This window comes from Sitodiplosis mosellana, unplaced genomic scaffold, assembly GCF_009176505.1.
Source record: "Sitodiplosis mosellana isolate CC-2019 unplaced genomic scaffold, AAFC_SMos_1.0 Smas_scaffold_1, whole genome shotgun sequence".
Taxonomy (NCBI): Eukaryota; Metazoa; Arthropoda; class Insecta; order Diptera; family Cecidomyiidae; genus Sitodiplosis; species Sitodiplosis mosellana.
In genome coordinates, this window is record NW_022595244.1 from 7,469,530 (window position 1) to 7,484,039 (window position 14,510).

General features: G+C 37.0%; 2 protein-coding genes across 18 annotated transcripts in view; one reads left to right on the forward strand and one right to left on the reverse strand.

Moving 5' to 3' along the window:
• LOC129573246 (putative uncharacterized protein DDB_G0292292) overlaps nt 1-14,510 on the reverse strand; it is a 70,099-nt gene that overhangs the window by 11,981 nt on the left and 43,608 nt on the right. For 2 of the 5 annotated variants that reach the window (XM_055453628.1, XM_055453618.1), the window contains exon 3: nt 60-489. In XM_055453628.1, the coding sequence (XP_055309603.1) occupies nt 60-489 (430 nt within the window). Of the gene's footprint in view, nt 1-59; nt 490-1,196; nt 1,813-1,900; nt 1,925-2,181; nt 2,483-14,510 lie in introns of those variants that run through there. The other 3 variants (XM_055453634.1, XM_055453653.1, XM_055453644.1) reach the window with 3 other exon arrangements.
• On the forward strand, nt 2,480-9,569 carry LOC129573193 (probable multidrug resistance-associated protein lethal(2)03659). Of its 13 annotated transcripts, none has more exons than XM_055453552.1 (15): nt 2,811-2,997; nt 3,443-3,477; nt 3,587-3,812; nt 4,268-4,498; nt 4,657-4,867; nt 5,177-5,399; nt 5,492-5,648; nt 5,746-6,907; nt 7,016-7,221; nt 7,353-7,698; nt 7,768-7,918; nt 7,998-8,228; nt 8,297-8,853; nt 8,934-9,199; nt 9,275-9,569. In XM_055453552.1, the coding sequence occupies exons 3-15, from the start codon at nt 3,733-3,735 to the stop codon at nt 9,444-9,446; spliced, it is 3,993 nt and encodes a 1,330-aa protein (XP_055309527.1). In that variant the 5' UTR covers nt 2,811-2,997; nt 3,443-3,477; nt 3,587-3,732; the 3' UTR covers nt 9,447-9,569. The 13 variants fall into 13 exon arrangements, with proteins under 13 accessions (XP_055309568.1, XP_055309476.1, XP_055309493.1 ...); XM_055453561.1 differs by having other exon boundaries at nt 2,928-3,016; XM_055453534.1 differs by having other exon boundaries at nt 2,948-3,237.

The following is a 14,510-nucleotide window of genomic DNA, read 5'->3' on the forward strand; positions in this document are numbered from 1 at the left end:
TACCCTCTGTCTGTCACTAAAGTGAATTTAACAGGTTATTTAATATGCACTGAACTTACCTCTGATTTGGTTTGTCCCCATGCCTTCCAAATCTTCAGGATTTTCGTTTTATTGTCGAGCATTTGTTCAACGCGTCTCCATCGTTCGGTGATAGCGTATTGATGTTCAGCGGTCGTTGTTGTGCCACTTATCGGTTCACCATTGATGCCCTCGTTCTGCAGCAGTGCCTCGACCAATTGGCCACATGTCGTTTCATTGGTGATGCCTGAAATCCAACGCTGTTCACCATGCACCCAGATCGGAATTTCATCATCCGAATCGATAGACAGTGATTCATCATCGCTCATTTCTCCGGTTGATTGCGATGATACGGAAATCGATGCAATTGATCCTAATGAAGAGCTCGACGAAGAGGTTGATAAAGTGCATTTGATACCGTTATCAGCACTACGATGACGATACTGTGGTCGTTTATTCGTTCGTTCCTCACTAATCACAGCAACAACGACGACGATGCACCATGAAAATGAAAAATCGATAAACATAGAGTATATTAGTTCGGTTGACATTTGATTAATTGTTCAATATAAATAGGGAAAAGTGTTGCGATGAAACCTAAACAAATTGGCATTTGCAATCCAAGCCGAACAATGAATCAACAAATACTGGCGGATGAAGATCCAATGACTGCTCGCTTATATTTCGGAAAAATCGGAATAATTTCGCTGTGTAATTAACATGAAACACGATCAGCGCTGCACACAATTCGCATTAAGCCAACGGCAGTGTCATTTGTATATATTTGCTCTCAAGTAACCAACACCAAACGTTCACTTTGCACATTTTTGGAACGTTCACTTTGTGCTTGTGGCGATGGTATTCAATGGGTTATTCGAAAAGGGGGGGAATTTTACACATGTAGCTATCACGAGCTATCAAAAAATTTAAATTATGATATATGAATGGAGTCTCGCTTCAAGTGTGAATAATAATGACAGTACAAATGCGTTACCATTTCTATGCTCAATTAATATTCGTGCAACGATTGTATCTGCTCTACCATTTCCAATTTTGCGTAGGTACACACATTTCACAAGCCCATTTCTTGCTTGACGCCAAAAATACAATGGCCAAAATGCCGGAGCGAACTAAAACTTTGACTTTAATTAGATATGTATTCAGAGAAACAAACATACCGATGGATTTGTTTCGTTTAATCAATTGAGTCGACCCACTCGCCGCTAAAAACGGTAAGTTTTCACATCGGGAAACTTGACGGCAGTGTGCAAGTGAATGCAATTGTATGCTGTTATGGATCAGCATATAGCCATGGGTCAGCATTAAACAAAATGAGAGCGTTAGTTACGCCTCGCGAAAAGTGAAAACACAGATTATCCCAACAAATGCGATAGATCAGCAATGTTTCAACGACGTGGAGTAACTTTCAGTCGACTTTTTATTTTATTTTTCCATTGCCATTGTTAATTTCCAATGTTTACTTTTTGATCCGAGAATCGCGCCGTTAATCGCAATTTCTTCTTACTTTGGAAAACAATTGTTGCTGAGCATACAATCCAATTCCAATCTCAAAAATATGCAAAAGTAAGCAACACTTAAACGTCGTATTTTTCCACGCGCTAAGCCACCAGCAAATCATGTATAAATCAAACAAAAATCAGTGACAACCACTTGGCTCAGCGAAGACACATGACGGAATGTTTGTTGTTGATATATCGAGAGTTTATGAACAAGTGCCATGATTTGAGCAGATGGACAAACGGGTTATGAATCGATATATACGAATACATTTACTTTTTTGTATATTTATTGTTTTCGATTGATTCACTTCATATGATATCTAATTGCTTCAATGGGCATGAAGTGTCCCAGAATTTCGTACCTCTTTTTATTTCTTCAAACATTTACACGAATTGCCTTTCACCTTTTTAAATTTTAACATATCTGATTTATTGCCACCAGCAATAACATCAGCAATGCACACACCAGCAAAGCAAACATACGTCATACCCAAATTAGCAACTGAAAAAAAAAAATTGGACTAATTTTCGTGGAAGAGAAAAAAAAACAATAAACAAATGAATCAGAAACAAAAGGTGAAATTATCGCTCAATCATTGTTCGTTCAAGGAGTTTCCGATGATAAGCGAAGCCGAAAACTCACTCGAAACAGTCGCACATCGGAGAATCTGCTTTATTTTGAGCGTACTTCAACGCAAAATGAATTTTTTTCGAGATTATCAATCCGTTCATGGAATCACAAAAAAAAAATTATGAATGAGACACTCTGATTGAAAGTCAGTGATTTTGCGTCTGTCTTAATTTGGCCCAATTATTTACGGTGCTATTGTTCTGTTTTGGTGGCGTGACAACATATTTTCTCCCTATTGAAAAATCATTCTTTTGACTTAATCCACGCTCATGTGCGTACTCAACGCAGAAATTATGCACTGAACTCTACTAGTACGCGTATTTGACAAACACTGCTTTCCATACCCGTGTACCGAATTGTTTATATTTTGTTTACAAAAACGACGTTTTTGTTTCTTTTTTGCGTCATTGCGTTCAACTCGGTTCGGCACAATCAATTGTTAAATATTTTTCGGTTCATAAACTGGCACATTTAATGGAAATATTTCGCTGATGTAATAAATATAAACAAATATGTATCCAGCCGTAGCAGCAACAGCGGCAAAAGTATTGTGTATTTTTGGCATTGGAGGCGCGCACGTTGCACAGCATGTGGTCAAACGTCATTCAGTCGACGGTTATTGTTGTTGTTGTTGTTGTTGATGTGACCGCAAAAAAACGCTAACTCGAGCCTCTTTATTTGCCATAAAATTATATGACAGTTAATCTGTTGACAGATGATAAATAAAAGCCGATGTGCACTTAGAAATTACTCATCGGCTCCTTGTCTTCATTACACAATGATTCAAGTACTGCTTGTGTGTGTTTGCTGTTTTTTTTTTCTTCACGTGTACGAAAGCGTATAAAAAGTGAATCGTTTTTTAATTCGTTTTTCAGTCTCACACTCGCTGTTCTGGTGCTATTGCGCGGACGGTTTGCAAACGAAATGAACACAAAATTTCAAGCATCGACTGAATTTTTTTCCCCAGTGAACTAACACACATTGTGTGTTTAGAATCTAAATTTTTAATCTGAAAATATTAGTCGGCGAATAGAAAACGAAATACATCGCGCATAAACACAAAACATGGTCACAAAAAAAACTGTTTGCCCTCTCACTGTGAAAACAACGAATGTTTAGATAATTTTGAATGTTTTGCGTTCGCTGTGTGGCGATTCAACATTTATACCAACTGGAATTTTAAAGCGACTCTTGATTTTCGACAGCAATCGATACGAAAATCACAGAAGCTAATCATTTTTGTTTGATATGGTTTTATTTTTCATTCGTACAGCAGACACAGTCCGAGTCGGTTGTCGATTGTTATTCGTATGATTTTTTTAGTGAATTTGTGTTCTGAACAATTTTGAAGAAGAAGAAAAAAAGAAGAAAGAATCGAGTTAATATTTGACATTTTATCAAACGTGGGTTATTGTAGGTGCGTCTGTGCGTTGTGCGAGTGCATTGCACTGTTTCTTGTTTGTTCCCCGTGTGTAAGATAAAAAGTGACGGTGTTTCGTATGATTTGAACAAATAATTGTGTAGTAATCCAGTTTGAAAGTTATAAACATTTGAGAAGAAACTATGAATGTGGATATGCAAGAGCTCGAGAGGCAAAAAAATCCCTACGAAAGCGCATGGTTTTTTAAACGTTGGACATTTTGGTAAATTAACCGCATTCGGGTTTTTTTTCTATTCTTTCTCACGTTCAAATATGATCAAAATTTATTTTTGCTCACATTTGCTGATTGCTAGACGTTCAATCGTGATTACAATGTACACGAGCCGAAAGAATGTTTCGGATATGATCAATAAATTTGGATTGTTCGAGAAATGTGTCTCTCTCGTTGTGTGTGTGAGTCTGTGACAAAGACACAACGAGATAGATCTCGATGTGATAAGCATGGCGGGGTGCTCAACACATGTGAACCTGTTGCTAGTAATCCACTTGCATTTTCAATACGATTGAAAACAATGTTGCCGATTGTGTGTGCTGTCAATTTTGAGCAGGAAATTTCATGCTTATTTGCAGAGTGACATTTGTCTCAATCTCCGATTGAATCGAAAACGTATGACAGTGAAAATGAAACAAACAAAAAATTTATTTTCCCATTTTCAGGTGGTTGAAAGACTTGTTCAAATTGGGCCTTAAAAAGCCACTTGACACAGAGGATCTTTATAAAAACCTTACACAACATGATTCAGCCCGGATAACGGACAAATTCAACGAACTTTGGGAAGAAGAGAAGAGTCACAAACGACCACATATTTTTAATGTTATCCGTAAAGTTTACATAAACAAAATTATTGGTCTCAGTATTTTATATTCAGCTGTTGACATAATATCAAGGTAATTTTTCTTTAAAAAGATTAGTTTTTAGGAATTTGAACACATGAGTCACATTAACGTTTTCTCGTTTTTTTCCTTCTTTTCCTCCCACTGATTGACTCTTCACATCACACAAAATGATACACAATCTAAATAAAAATCGATTTCTATTCTCACAGAGCTGCTCAAGCACAATGCTTAGGTGGTTTGCTGACATATTTCTCCACACATTCGGACAGCAGCCAGCAACAGCAATGGGCCATTTGGTATGCTGTTGGTTTGACTTCATGCGCTTTTGTGTCAACGGCTTTCACAAATCCATTCAACCTTTATGCGTATCAAATGGGCATGCAAATTCGTGTTATTTGCACATCATTAGTCTACAGAAAGGTAATTCAAGCTACAATACGGCTCGACGAAATATTGATTTTTCTTCGAATAAACCCGTTATAATCAAACAGAACATACTGATATGTCAATACCGGTTTTTATCAATAAATCCAATCAATTCAGTCATTTGAACAAAAATAGCCAAACCGTTTTTATCAAGTTGGTTTTTATTTAGAAGAAAATTTATAAAAAAAACTAAAAAAAAGAGTAGACGAAATTAAGGCGATTCGATGTTTATTCTGTTGATTTCGATGAAATAATATAATCTCTTTTCGGTGATAACAAACGCTTCGATCATCCCAAATATAGGTGCTGAAAATATCGAAATCCGTATCGGTGAATGGACTCAACGGTTTAGCGATAAATATCATGTCGTTTGATACATATCGCTTCGACAATGCGATAACTTTAATGCACTATTTGTGGAAAGGACCCATTGAAGTGATAGTTTTCGGTTATTTTCTCTACCGTGAACTCGGCTACTATGGATGGATCGGTGTCGGATTTATTTTGTGCTTCGTGCCTATTCAGAGTAAGTGAGATTAATTTGAATTGAAAATACCGGCTTTGATCCGATCCGATTCGATGCGCTGCATTGTTAATTAACAAACCGTTTGGTTTCAGTTTATATGGGGAAAATGACGGCTAATTACCGATATCATCTGGTCGGTCACACGGATTCTCGCATTCGAATTATGAATGAAATTATTCAAGGCATTCAAACAATTAAAATTTATGCGTGGGAAAAACCGTTTGGGCAATTTGTCGATAGAATCAGAAGGTAATTTCAGTGATCATATTTGATGCTATTTTTTCTTACTTAGCTATTATGATTGTCTCATTTTCGCATTCTAATCATAAATTTTCCAATTTTGCAGTAAAGAACTGAAGACACTCCGTAGTCTGTTTGTGATACGTGGCATTCTGTTGAGTTTTAATATTATTTCGCGAATATCGATATTTTTGAGTCTAATTACATTCGTTTATTGCGGCAATGTGTTTACCTCGCGACAAGTCTTCGTTGTGACTTCGTATTTCAATTTCCTGTACGATTCGATGCTCTATTTTTGGACAGTGGCATTGGCAACGATATCCGAGTGTTTCGTTTCAATGAAGCGTATCGAGGATTTTCTTTTGTTGCCCGAAGACAAAGATCTGTACAATAAACAGCAAATACAGAAGCAACAGCAGAAACAGCAGTCACAAAAATCGAAAAAATCGAAAAAATCTAATGGATTTCCGAATGTGGAATCCGTACCTGATGTCATAGTCAATGGTTTCAAAAAACCAGCACCGAAAATCGTACGAATCGACGAGAGTGCTCAAGAGAAATGTGTCATTTTCAACAATGTCACAGCAATGTGGGCCAATTCGCAGTCCGGAATTGAGGACGTTAGCTTTGAAATCAAAGGGAATCAATTTTGTGCGATCATCGGTCCCGTGGGCAGTGGCAAATCGACCATTTTGCATACGATATTGCATGAGTTGGAAATTGATAAGGGTGAACTCAGTGTGTGCGGTGTTGTCAGCTATTCAGCACAAGAACCATGGCTATTTGAAGCAAGCGTGCGGCAAAACATTCTTTTCACAGAAGATTATAATGAAAATCGATACCGACAAGTGATTCAAGTGTGTGCACTCGAGCGAGATTTGGAATTGCTACCGTATGCCGATCTAACGATTGTCGGCGAACGTGGCATTAGTTTGAGTGGTGGACAAAAGGCAAGAGTTAGCTTGGCCAGAGCAATTTATCGACATGCTGATATTTACCTGCTAGACGATCCATTGTCGGCCGTGGATTCAGTAGTTGGAAAACATATTTTTGATAATTGCATCAAAGAATTTCTTAAAGATAAAATATGCATTTTAGTCACACATCAGGAACAATATCTGAAAGCATCGAATCATATCGTTTTAATGGATATGGGCAGAGTTCAAGTGCAAGGCAAACATGCACGTATCGAAAATGTGCATTATCAATCATTCCGGCGATTGACCGTTGAAAATGACGAATTAGACGATGACAAACTATCGGATGAGGTAAATATTTTGGGTTCCCATATCAATTGTTTGATTGATGAATTCAGCAACAATTGAAAAGCCGCACCCAGACAACAATGAATGACAAAATACTATGCTCTCTTTCAGGAGGATGAAGCAATGAAAGCGAATGAAGCATTTTCAAGACAATTAGAAAGTCGCAAAGAAATGCAACACATCGGTTCGGTTGGATTCAAAGTGTACAAATCTTACTTTAGCTCTGTAGAAAATTTATGTTTAGTACTTAGCGTGATATTATTAGTGATAACCGGTCAAATAGCAGTTAGCGGTGTTGACCTGTTCGTTTCGAAATGGTGAGTTTTGGTGATTAAAGTCGTTTATACTTGAAATGGAATAGATTTAATCCATGTCCATTCAATTTGAATTCATGACTCGGCACATAACCTTATACATTATACTAATACTAATCTTTCTCGCTTTTCAGGGTAAAATGGGAGACTGAGCGCACCAAAAACTTTTGGCGAATGCTGAGGCGTGCCATATTCTATGACATAGATTCAGAAGTGGATCCCGAAAGACTTCAATATTTATACATTTACACGATCCTAATAGTAGTCGTTTTATATTTAGTGTTTCAACGTGCATTGGCATTGTTCTATTTCTGTTTGAAGGCATCGCGTCGTATCCATGAAAAACTCTTCAACAGCGTAACACATGCCCAAATGTATTTTTTCAATAAAAATTCGTCCGGTCGAATAATCAATCGATTTTCGAAGGACATGAATGATATCGATTACTATTTACCTGGCGTTCTCTATGATTCCATATTGGTAAGTTGTAAGAAGAAGAAAATACAAAAATAGCCCAGTAACGAGAAATATCAATTCGATTGTTCACAGTTTATACTACAAGTAACAACGTCATTGAGTCTGGTATTGATGACGAACTATTGGTTGGCGATACCCACGGCCATTATGAGTCTCATATTCCTTGGTTTACGACACATTTATGTGCGAACAGCAAGGTGCCTCAAACGCATGGAATCAATGGGTAATGACCAGAAATTGACTTACCATTCAAATGGGAGAAGAAAAAAGTTTTCTACAATTTCCATTTCCTTATTCAATAGGTCGAAGTCCGATATTTTCACATACAAACGCCACAATAAGTGGTCTCACAACGATACGATCGTACAAATCAAATGAAATCATCATTAAGGAATTCAATGCACTACAAGATGGCAATACTGCGGTGTGTTACCTATTCAATTCAACGTCGCGTGCATTGGCACTGTGGCTGGAGCTCGTCTGTGTACTGTACATGATGATTGTGCTAACAATATTCTTTGTGTTTAAAAACGGTACAATTCCATAGATAGAAAAATTCAATGACGGAAATTGTTTATTAATTTATCTCTTCATATTCTAGAGATAATTGGTGCTAATGTTGGACTGGCCATAACTCAAATTCTAAATTTGATTACCACTATTCAATGGGGCATACGGCAAACGGCCGAACTTGAGAATTATATGACGTCTGTTGAACGCGTCATGGAATACATCAACTTAAAACCAGAAAAAGATTCGAAAATCGAACCGAAACCCGACGAAAAAACACCAAACTTTAGCAATTGGGCAAAGAAAGGCGAAATCGTGTTCAAAGATTTATCTTTGAAGTACTCCGAAGACAGCCATCGAATACTCAAATCATTGAATCTTAGAATAAAATCGGGTGAAAAAATTGGTATCTGCGGTCGAACGGGCGCAGGTAAAAGTTCCATAATCCAGGCCATTTTCCGGTTGGCCCATAACGAAGGTGTCATCAAAATTGACGATGTCGACATATCAACCGTGCCGCTGTATCATTTACGCAAAAATATTTCCATTATACCGCAAGAATCAATTCTATTTTCGGGCACGATGCGCGATAATCTTGATCCATTCCACGAGAAAAGCGATGATGAACTTTGGAGAGCACTTGATCAGGTCAGTTTCAGTTTGATTTGACGAATTTTCGTTTTCTGTTTGTTTTGTTCGTTTTGATCTTATCATCATTTTGTTTGCAGGTCGATTTGCGAGCAGCCGTTAGTGCACTGCCGAAAGGTCTGGACTGTAAGGTGCATGACAATGCATCGAACTTCAGTTGCGGACAACGTGGTCTTGTGTGTTTGGCGCGTGCCATTTTGCGCAAAAATAAGATATTGATTTTGGACGAGGCAACAGCTAATGTTGACCATCATACGGATAAATTCATACAGAAAACCATACGCGAAAAATTCGCCGACTACACCGTTTTGACGATTGCACATCGTCTGCACACAGTTATGGACAGGTGACTATATAAAATGCCTTATCACATTTTCGATTTTATTTCTAAATCAATCCGTTTCACTTCCATGACAATCAGTGACCGGGTGCTTGTGGTGGATGGTGGTGTTGCCGTTGAATTTGATCATGCACATCGCCTACTCGAAAATCCGGACGGATTTTTAACGAAATTAGTAGATGAAACTGGATTCACAACGTCACGCCACTTAAAGCAAATGGCCAAACAGAATTTCGAACGAAAATCGCATTAGCGGTTGTTCCGATATTTATACAAAGTTAATTTAATGTTCATGCTACTGGTAGAGATAAGTAAGATAAATGTAATGAAAGAAAAACCTCCAAACACTCCATATACGGAGTAAAATAGTACCGTACCCATTGATGTGTTTTATTTGCAATGAAAAGTTTCAGATTTCGTTTGGCAATGCCAACAATGACAATTACATTGTAGTTTTATTGACGCTCGAAAATGGGGAATGAACAGCATTTGGAAACAGCATCAATATAACATTCGGATGTATGACCAAGGGAAATGGTAATGTATATGGTATTGAAATAGGTCGAATAGCCAGCGCTAATGTTTCGAATAGACACATTTAAGGCAAACACCTTTTGTACACATTTTACTCCACCAGTTTGGTATGTGCTCAATGGTGATACGTAACGTACAGTATCGGCAAAACATATGCATCATTTAAAATCTATGAAATGCTCTTCGGTCCACACTTTACACTTCACACTGTTAAAATCGTCTGCATTGTCGAGTTTCATTGTCAAAATTAAGGGCAGTCTGGAGTTTCGAAGGCAAATTGATGGGCAAAAATAATTGTCAACGACGGCTTGTACTTTCCCAAAATGAACTATAAATGTGCAGTCAATTAAAATGGCACATAAAGTCTATGAATAAACACTCAAAATATTCCACTTCCTGAACACTCAGTTCAGCGAGTACTTTTTGTTTTCATGTTTCCCTCATCCATTTTGATGAAGATAAAAATAAATTGTTGCTTTGCTAATTGCAGAGTTCAAATTGACGGAAAAGGTTTTTTTTTCATTCTTTATTTCTAGTTATGAAAAACAAATGATAACAAATTTAAAAACGTGCAAAATAAAAATATTGAAAAAACAGCTACCGAAATGATTTTTCGTAAGTACAGACTTGAGTCTGACATCATCTGTGCAGTAGATGTTCACCCATTTGGCAACCAATTAGTAAATTTTATCATATATGCAATGAATTAATCAGGAAAACACGAAGCATATAATTGGAATGGATTCAAAATGTCTGGAAATTGGTTCCAAGAAAAATGATATAAATTATGCAAATTTAGGGCTTATAGATAGCCTAGTGACAATCCATTTGCACTCTGATTTCAAATCGTAAATTCATAAATTTGTGTGAAACAAATTGATATATTTGATTCGCCATTGCAATACATGTAAATTGATCTTTGGTGAAATTGAAAACCGACGCATGTCAAATTGCGACTGATTCGTTTTTCTCGGAAATTTATTGCCAGAACTTGGCCAACTCTTTTCCCGACACACAAATCGGAAGTATGCAAAAATGAATACAATTCCGAAAAGCGATACGCTTATGATCATCACAACGAATGAAATCGAAAATAAAATGGCTTCGTGTGAAATTATGTAAATATTTCGCATGTGAAGGCTTTTCAAAGCCTACAAAATGTGATTTTCTTTCCATCGTCACGAACAAATGATGATTTTTTATTTGTTTTTTTTTATATATAACTTCTCACTTGGTTCTTTGTGCGTTTACGCATCTTTACATGGTGTCTATCAAGCAACCTGATAGCAAAACACAAACCACAGCCACACATTTCGAAAAAAAAGTAGGGAAAAAAACACTCGTTATTTTAATCATTACATCAATCAAATTTATTTGAACACTGTTTTTCTTGCCAGCAAACGGCTAGAGCTCAAAAAGAAGAAGCGATGAAAAATTGATGTAAATTTTCTCATCGTCGTTGTTATTTGAATAATAACAAGTGTGTGCGCACGCGAAAAGAAAGAAGGCAAAAAAACTGGGAAAATTGGCAAAGGCAAGACACATACGTACACACAAGAGCAAAAAAAGAAAGAGTGCGCAGTGAGAAAAACGCACATTTTACAAGAAAGAACGTAAATGGCACAGCGACAGCAGTCGAGTATAATGAAGGGAAATGTAATACTGAACGAAGTCATTTATTCAAATGCAGAAGGTGGAAACGAGTCACTAAATCAAAGGAAATGTGCCTACAATGAAATGAATACGCCGAAGAAATTTATGTTTTTAAATGAAATGGAGTGGTGTGTGTTTTTTCATCTCTCTCTCTCTCTCTTTCTCTCTTGTTCATGGTTTACTTTCACTAACATCATTACTTGATTTTTTTTCCGAATATATGAGACTTTCAGTTGACGCAGAGACAGGCCATGTACCATATGTACGATAGAATATCATGTTGTTATGTCGAGGAAATGAAGAAACGAAGCCCATACGATGCTTTAAAGAAAAACCAACTGATTCTTGGTCGATTAACACGCTTGAAACGCACATACACACGCATGCACGCGGCAACATAAACACATTTATAAACACTTCAATAAACAACGTTACGAATACCCCTGTGACTAGCGATCCGTTATCATTTCCTCAATGCACGCTGTCATCACATCGCTCGCTCTCACTTGTCGTGAAGGGATAATGAAAGTAATGCGCCGAATGTACCGGCTCGTAGCTTGGGGAATTGCTTGCGAAATAAATTTTCTTTTTTTTAACTTTGCTATTGCATCCGCAAAATAATCGAGTCGCTGATGGAAGAACTCTGAATCGGAATCACGGAACATGAATTCTACCGTTTACTGCAAAACCACGTTTCCGTCCAACTTTTCAAACCATTGATGACGAGCATTCTCTTTCTCTGTACACCAGTGGCAAAATTTACGTAAAAATATCATCAAATTAATTTCGCATTAAATTAACTCGTTCTCAGAGTTCATTGTTCGCCTTCTGATTTAGGCTATTAATAGAATTCATTCAACATTCATTCGTTCATTCATTCAAAAAATCAACGACACCGATAAACGATAGACGATGACCAATATCTCGATGCATATTATTATCAATCATTGATAGTGATTTGATTTCCGATTGCTGAGCGCCTTTTATTCGCAAAATCCCATTAATCCGCTGCTGACATACACACATAATAGCTTTACGACAATTTGTCTTGAAGCAACAAAATAAATATGGCAAAGTAGTCACAGTTCGTGTGCACAATATGTAGAGCCATTTGCTCTATGAGCTTAAATCAACATTTTTTTTCTTCATTGAAAGCATATGCAGTAAAATCATTCATAGAACAAATAATATGATCGACCGTCGTAAAAAAGGAGTGTGAGCACGTGTTCGTAATGATAATGATGATGGTATGATTTATATGAGCGGCTTTTTTCAGCTTCAAGAATGAATTCTGCCTCATAATATTCCTACTTTATGACATTCCATAGTTGTTGCGCGTGTTTAAAATTGCGCGCGCGCGCACACACACAAGCGTGAGCTCACACTGTCCAGTGAAAGCACACAATAGCCGCCCAGGCAAAATCGTTCGAGTGCAATTGTTAAGACCATAAATCATTTGATTTTTCTGCAGAAACGGCCGATTCAAATCAACAACAAAGTTCGTGCTTGTTAATGCACACATTTACTTAACACTCGTTGCAACTTGACGCGTTCACCATTTAACATTCGAAGAGTAAACATTGTCGAGCGTGCGATGCATTTCTTTGTTGCTTCATGAATAGGTTTGATTCTTTAACGATAATTCTGCTTAAGAAACGACTTCTTGGACTTTTTATATCTTTTTCTTCCCATAGTTCCAATTTCGATCATTTGTATCGAATCCGTATTCCAGTGTTCCATGTTGATTCCTCATTGCACAACTTTACAACTGAATGCTGACGACAAATCGATATTTTCTCTCCTGAGACACAAGACTGAAGTGAATGGTTCACGTTATGATGGGAAACGGCTGCAATCAGCTAAATTAATTAACAATGAAATCAGTGTCAAGTGCTCCTTCTTGTGAAATTGATTTCCGTTTTTTGTCTGTCATGTGACGAAGACGACGATGATGACGATGACTCGCCATTTGCTGCACACTTTCATCTTGGCCAATTTTTCCTATTCCATTTCACTTTGGAAATGTTTTATTCATTTAATTTCGTTCAAGTTTTTAAAATGCTTGCTCAGACAATAGCGCACCGGTTGCATTTTTTCCATACTTGGCCCGTGGGGAAAGTTTTCATTCTTTTCTGTTGTGTGTCGTGTACACAGCAGAGAAAAGAAATAGGTGAAAAATTGAATGGCTTGATAAGTCATGTTAAAACTTTCACCATTACCGAAAAAGTGGTTCATGATTTATGAATGCTTGTTGTTCTGAGTTTCACATTGACTACCATCCACCCCGGCATTTTTGAGATAAAATCACTGATTTTTGATGTGTGCGCGCTTTCACTGCCAATTTAAAGCCATCAATCATTATGCACAAATACATGTTCTATTTGACAGGATTTGAGTCGAACCATTTGACTTTTTTGGGCTATCATAAATGATTTTTAAAAGTTTCATTTATCAGAGAGTTCATGTTTACATGAACGCTATCATCAATTCGTTCAGAAGTTTCCAGAAATTGGAACCCTTTCTTAATAGATCATTACCATTTTGATGTGTTGTTGTTTTTTTCGTCAGAAATGAGCAAAGAAAATTGACGCTGCCGTGTTCAGCTTTGCATGACAAATTTTCATCTTCTTTTTTTCTATCTCTAAATATGACGATTTCCGTACATTATACTCAATAAAGCAACCGAACTGTGAATATTTATAAGTTTTTTTTTTTGTAAGTCGAATGCCATTAAACACACAGTTTATATTGAATCCACTTTGAAATCGTCGAGTGCATGTCTTTTGTATACTATTCTACCTCATTCTTTTTCTTCTTCTCCATATTGCTCATCTATTGTATTTATATAAGTTAGTGAGTGCGGCGATATGGATCGTGTTAAGCCATGCAAAACATCTAAATGCAATCTCTTTTCTCTTAATCTAAATGACTGGAAACCTGTGTATATGCTTATGCGTGCACGTTTATTACCCTCGCTTCGTCTGTCTTACCGCATATTGCACTCTAATAATCAAATATGTGAAATGTGCTTAATTTATGCATTTATTATTGTTTTGTCGGTTGTTGCAAGAGTGCACGTGTATGAATACGTAGTACGAGCTCGTGCTACAGTTCGGTACAGTTCTTGGAT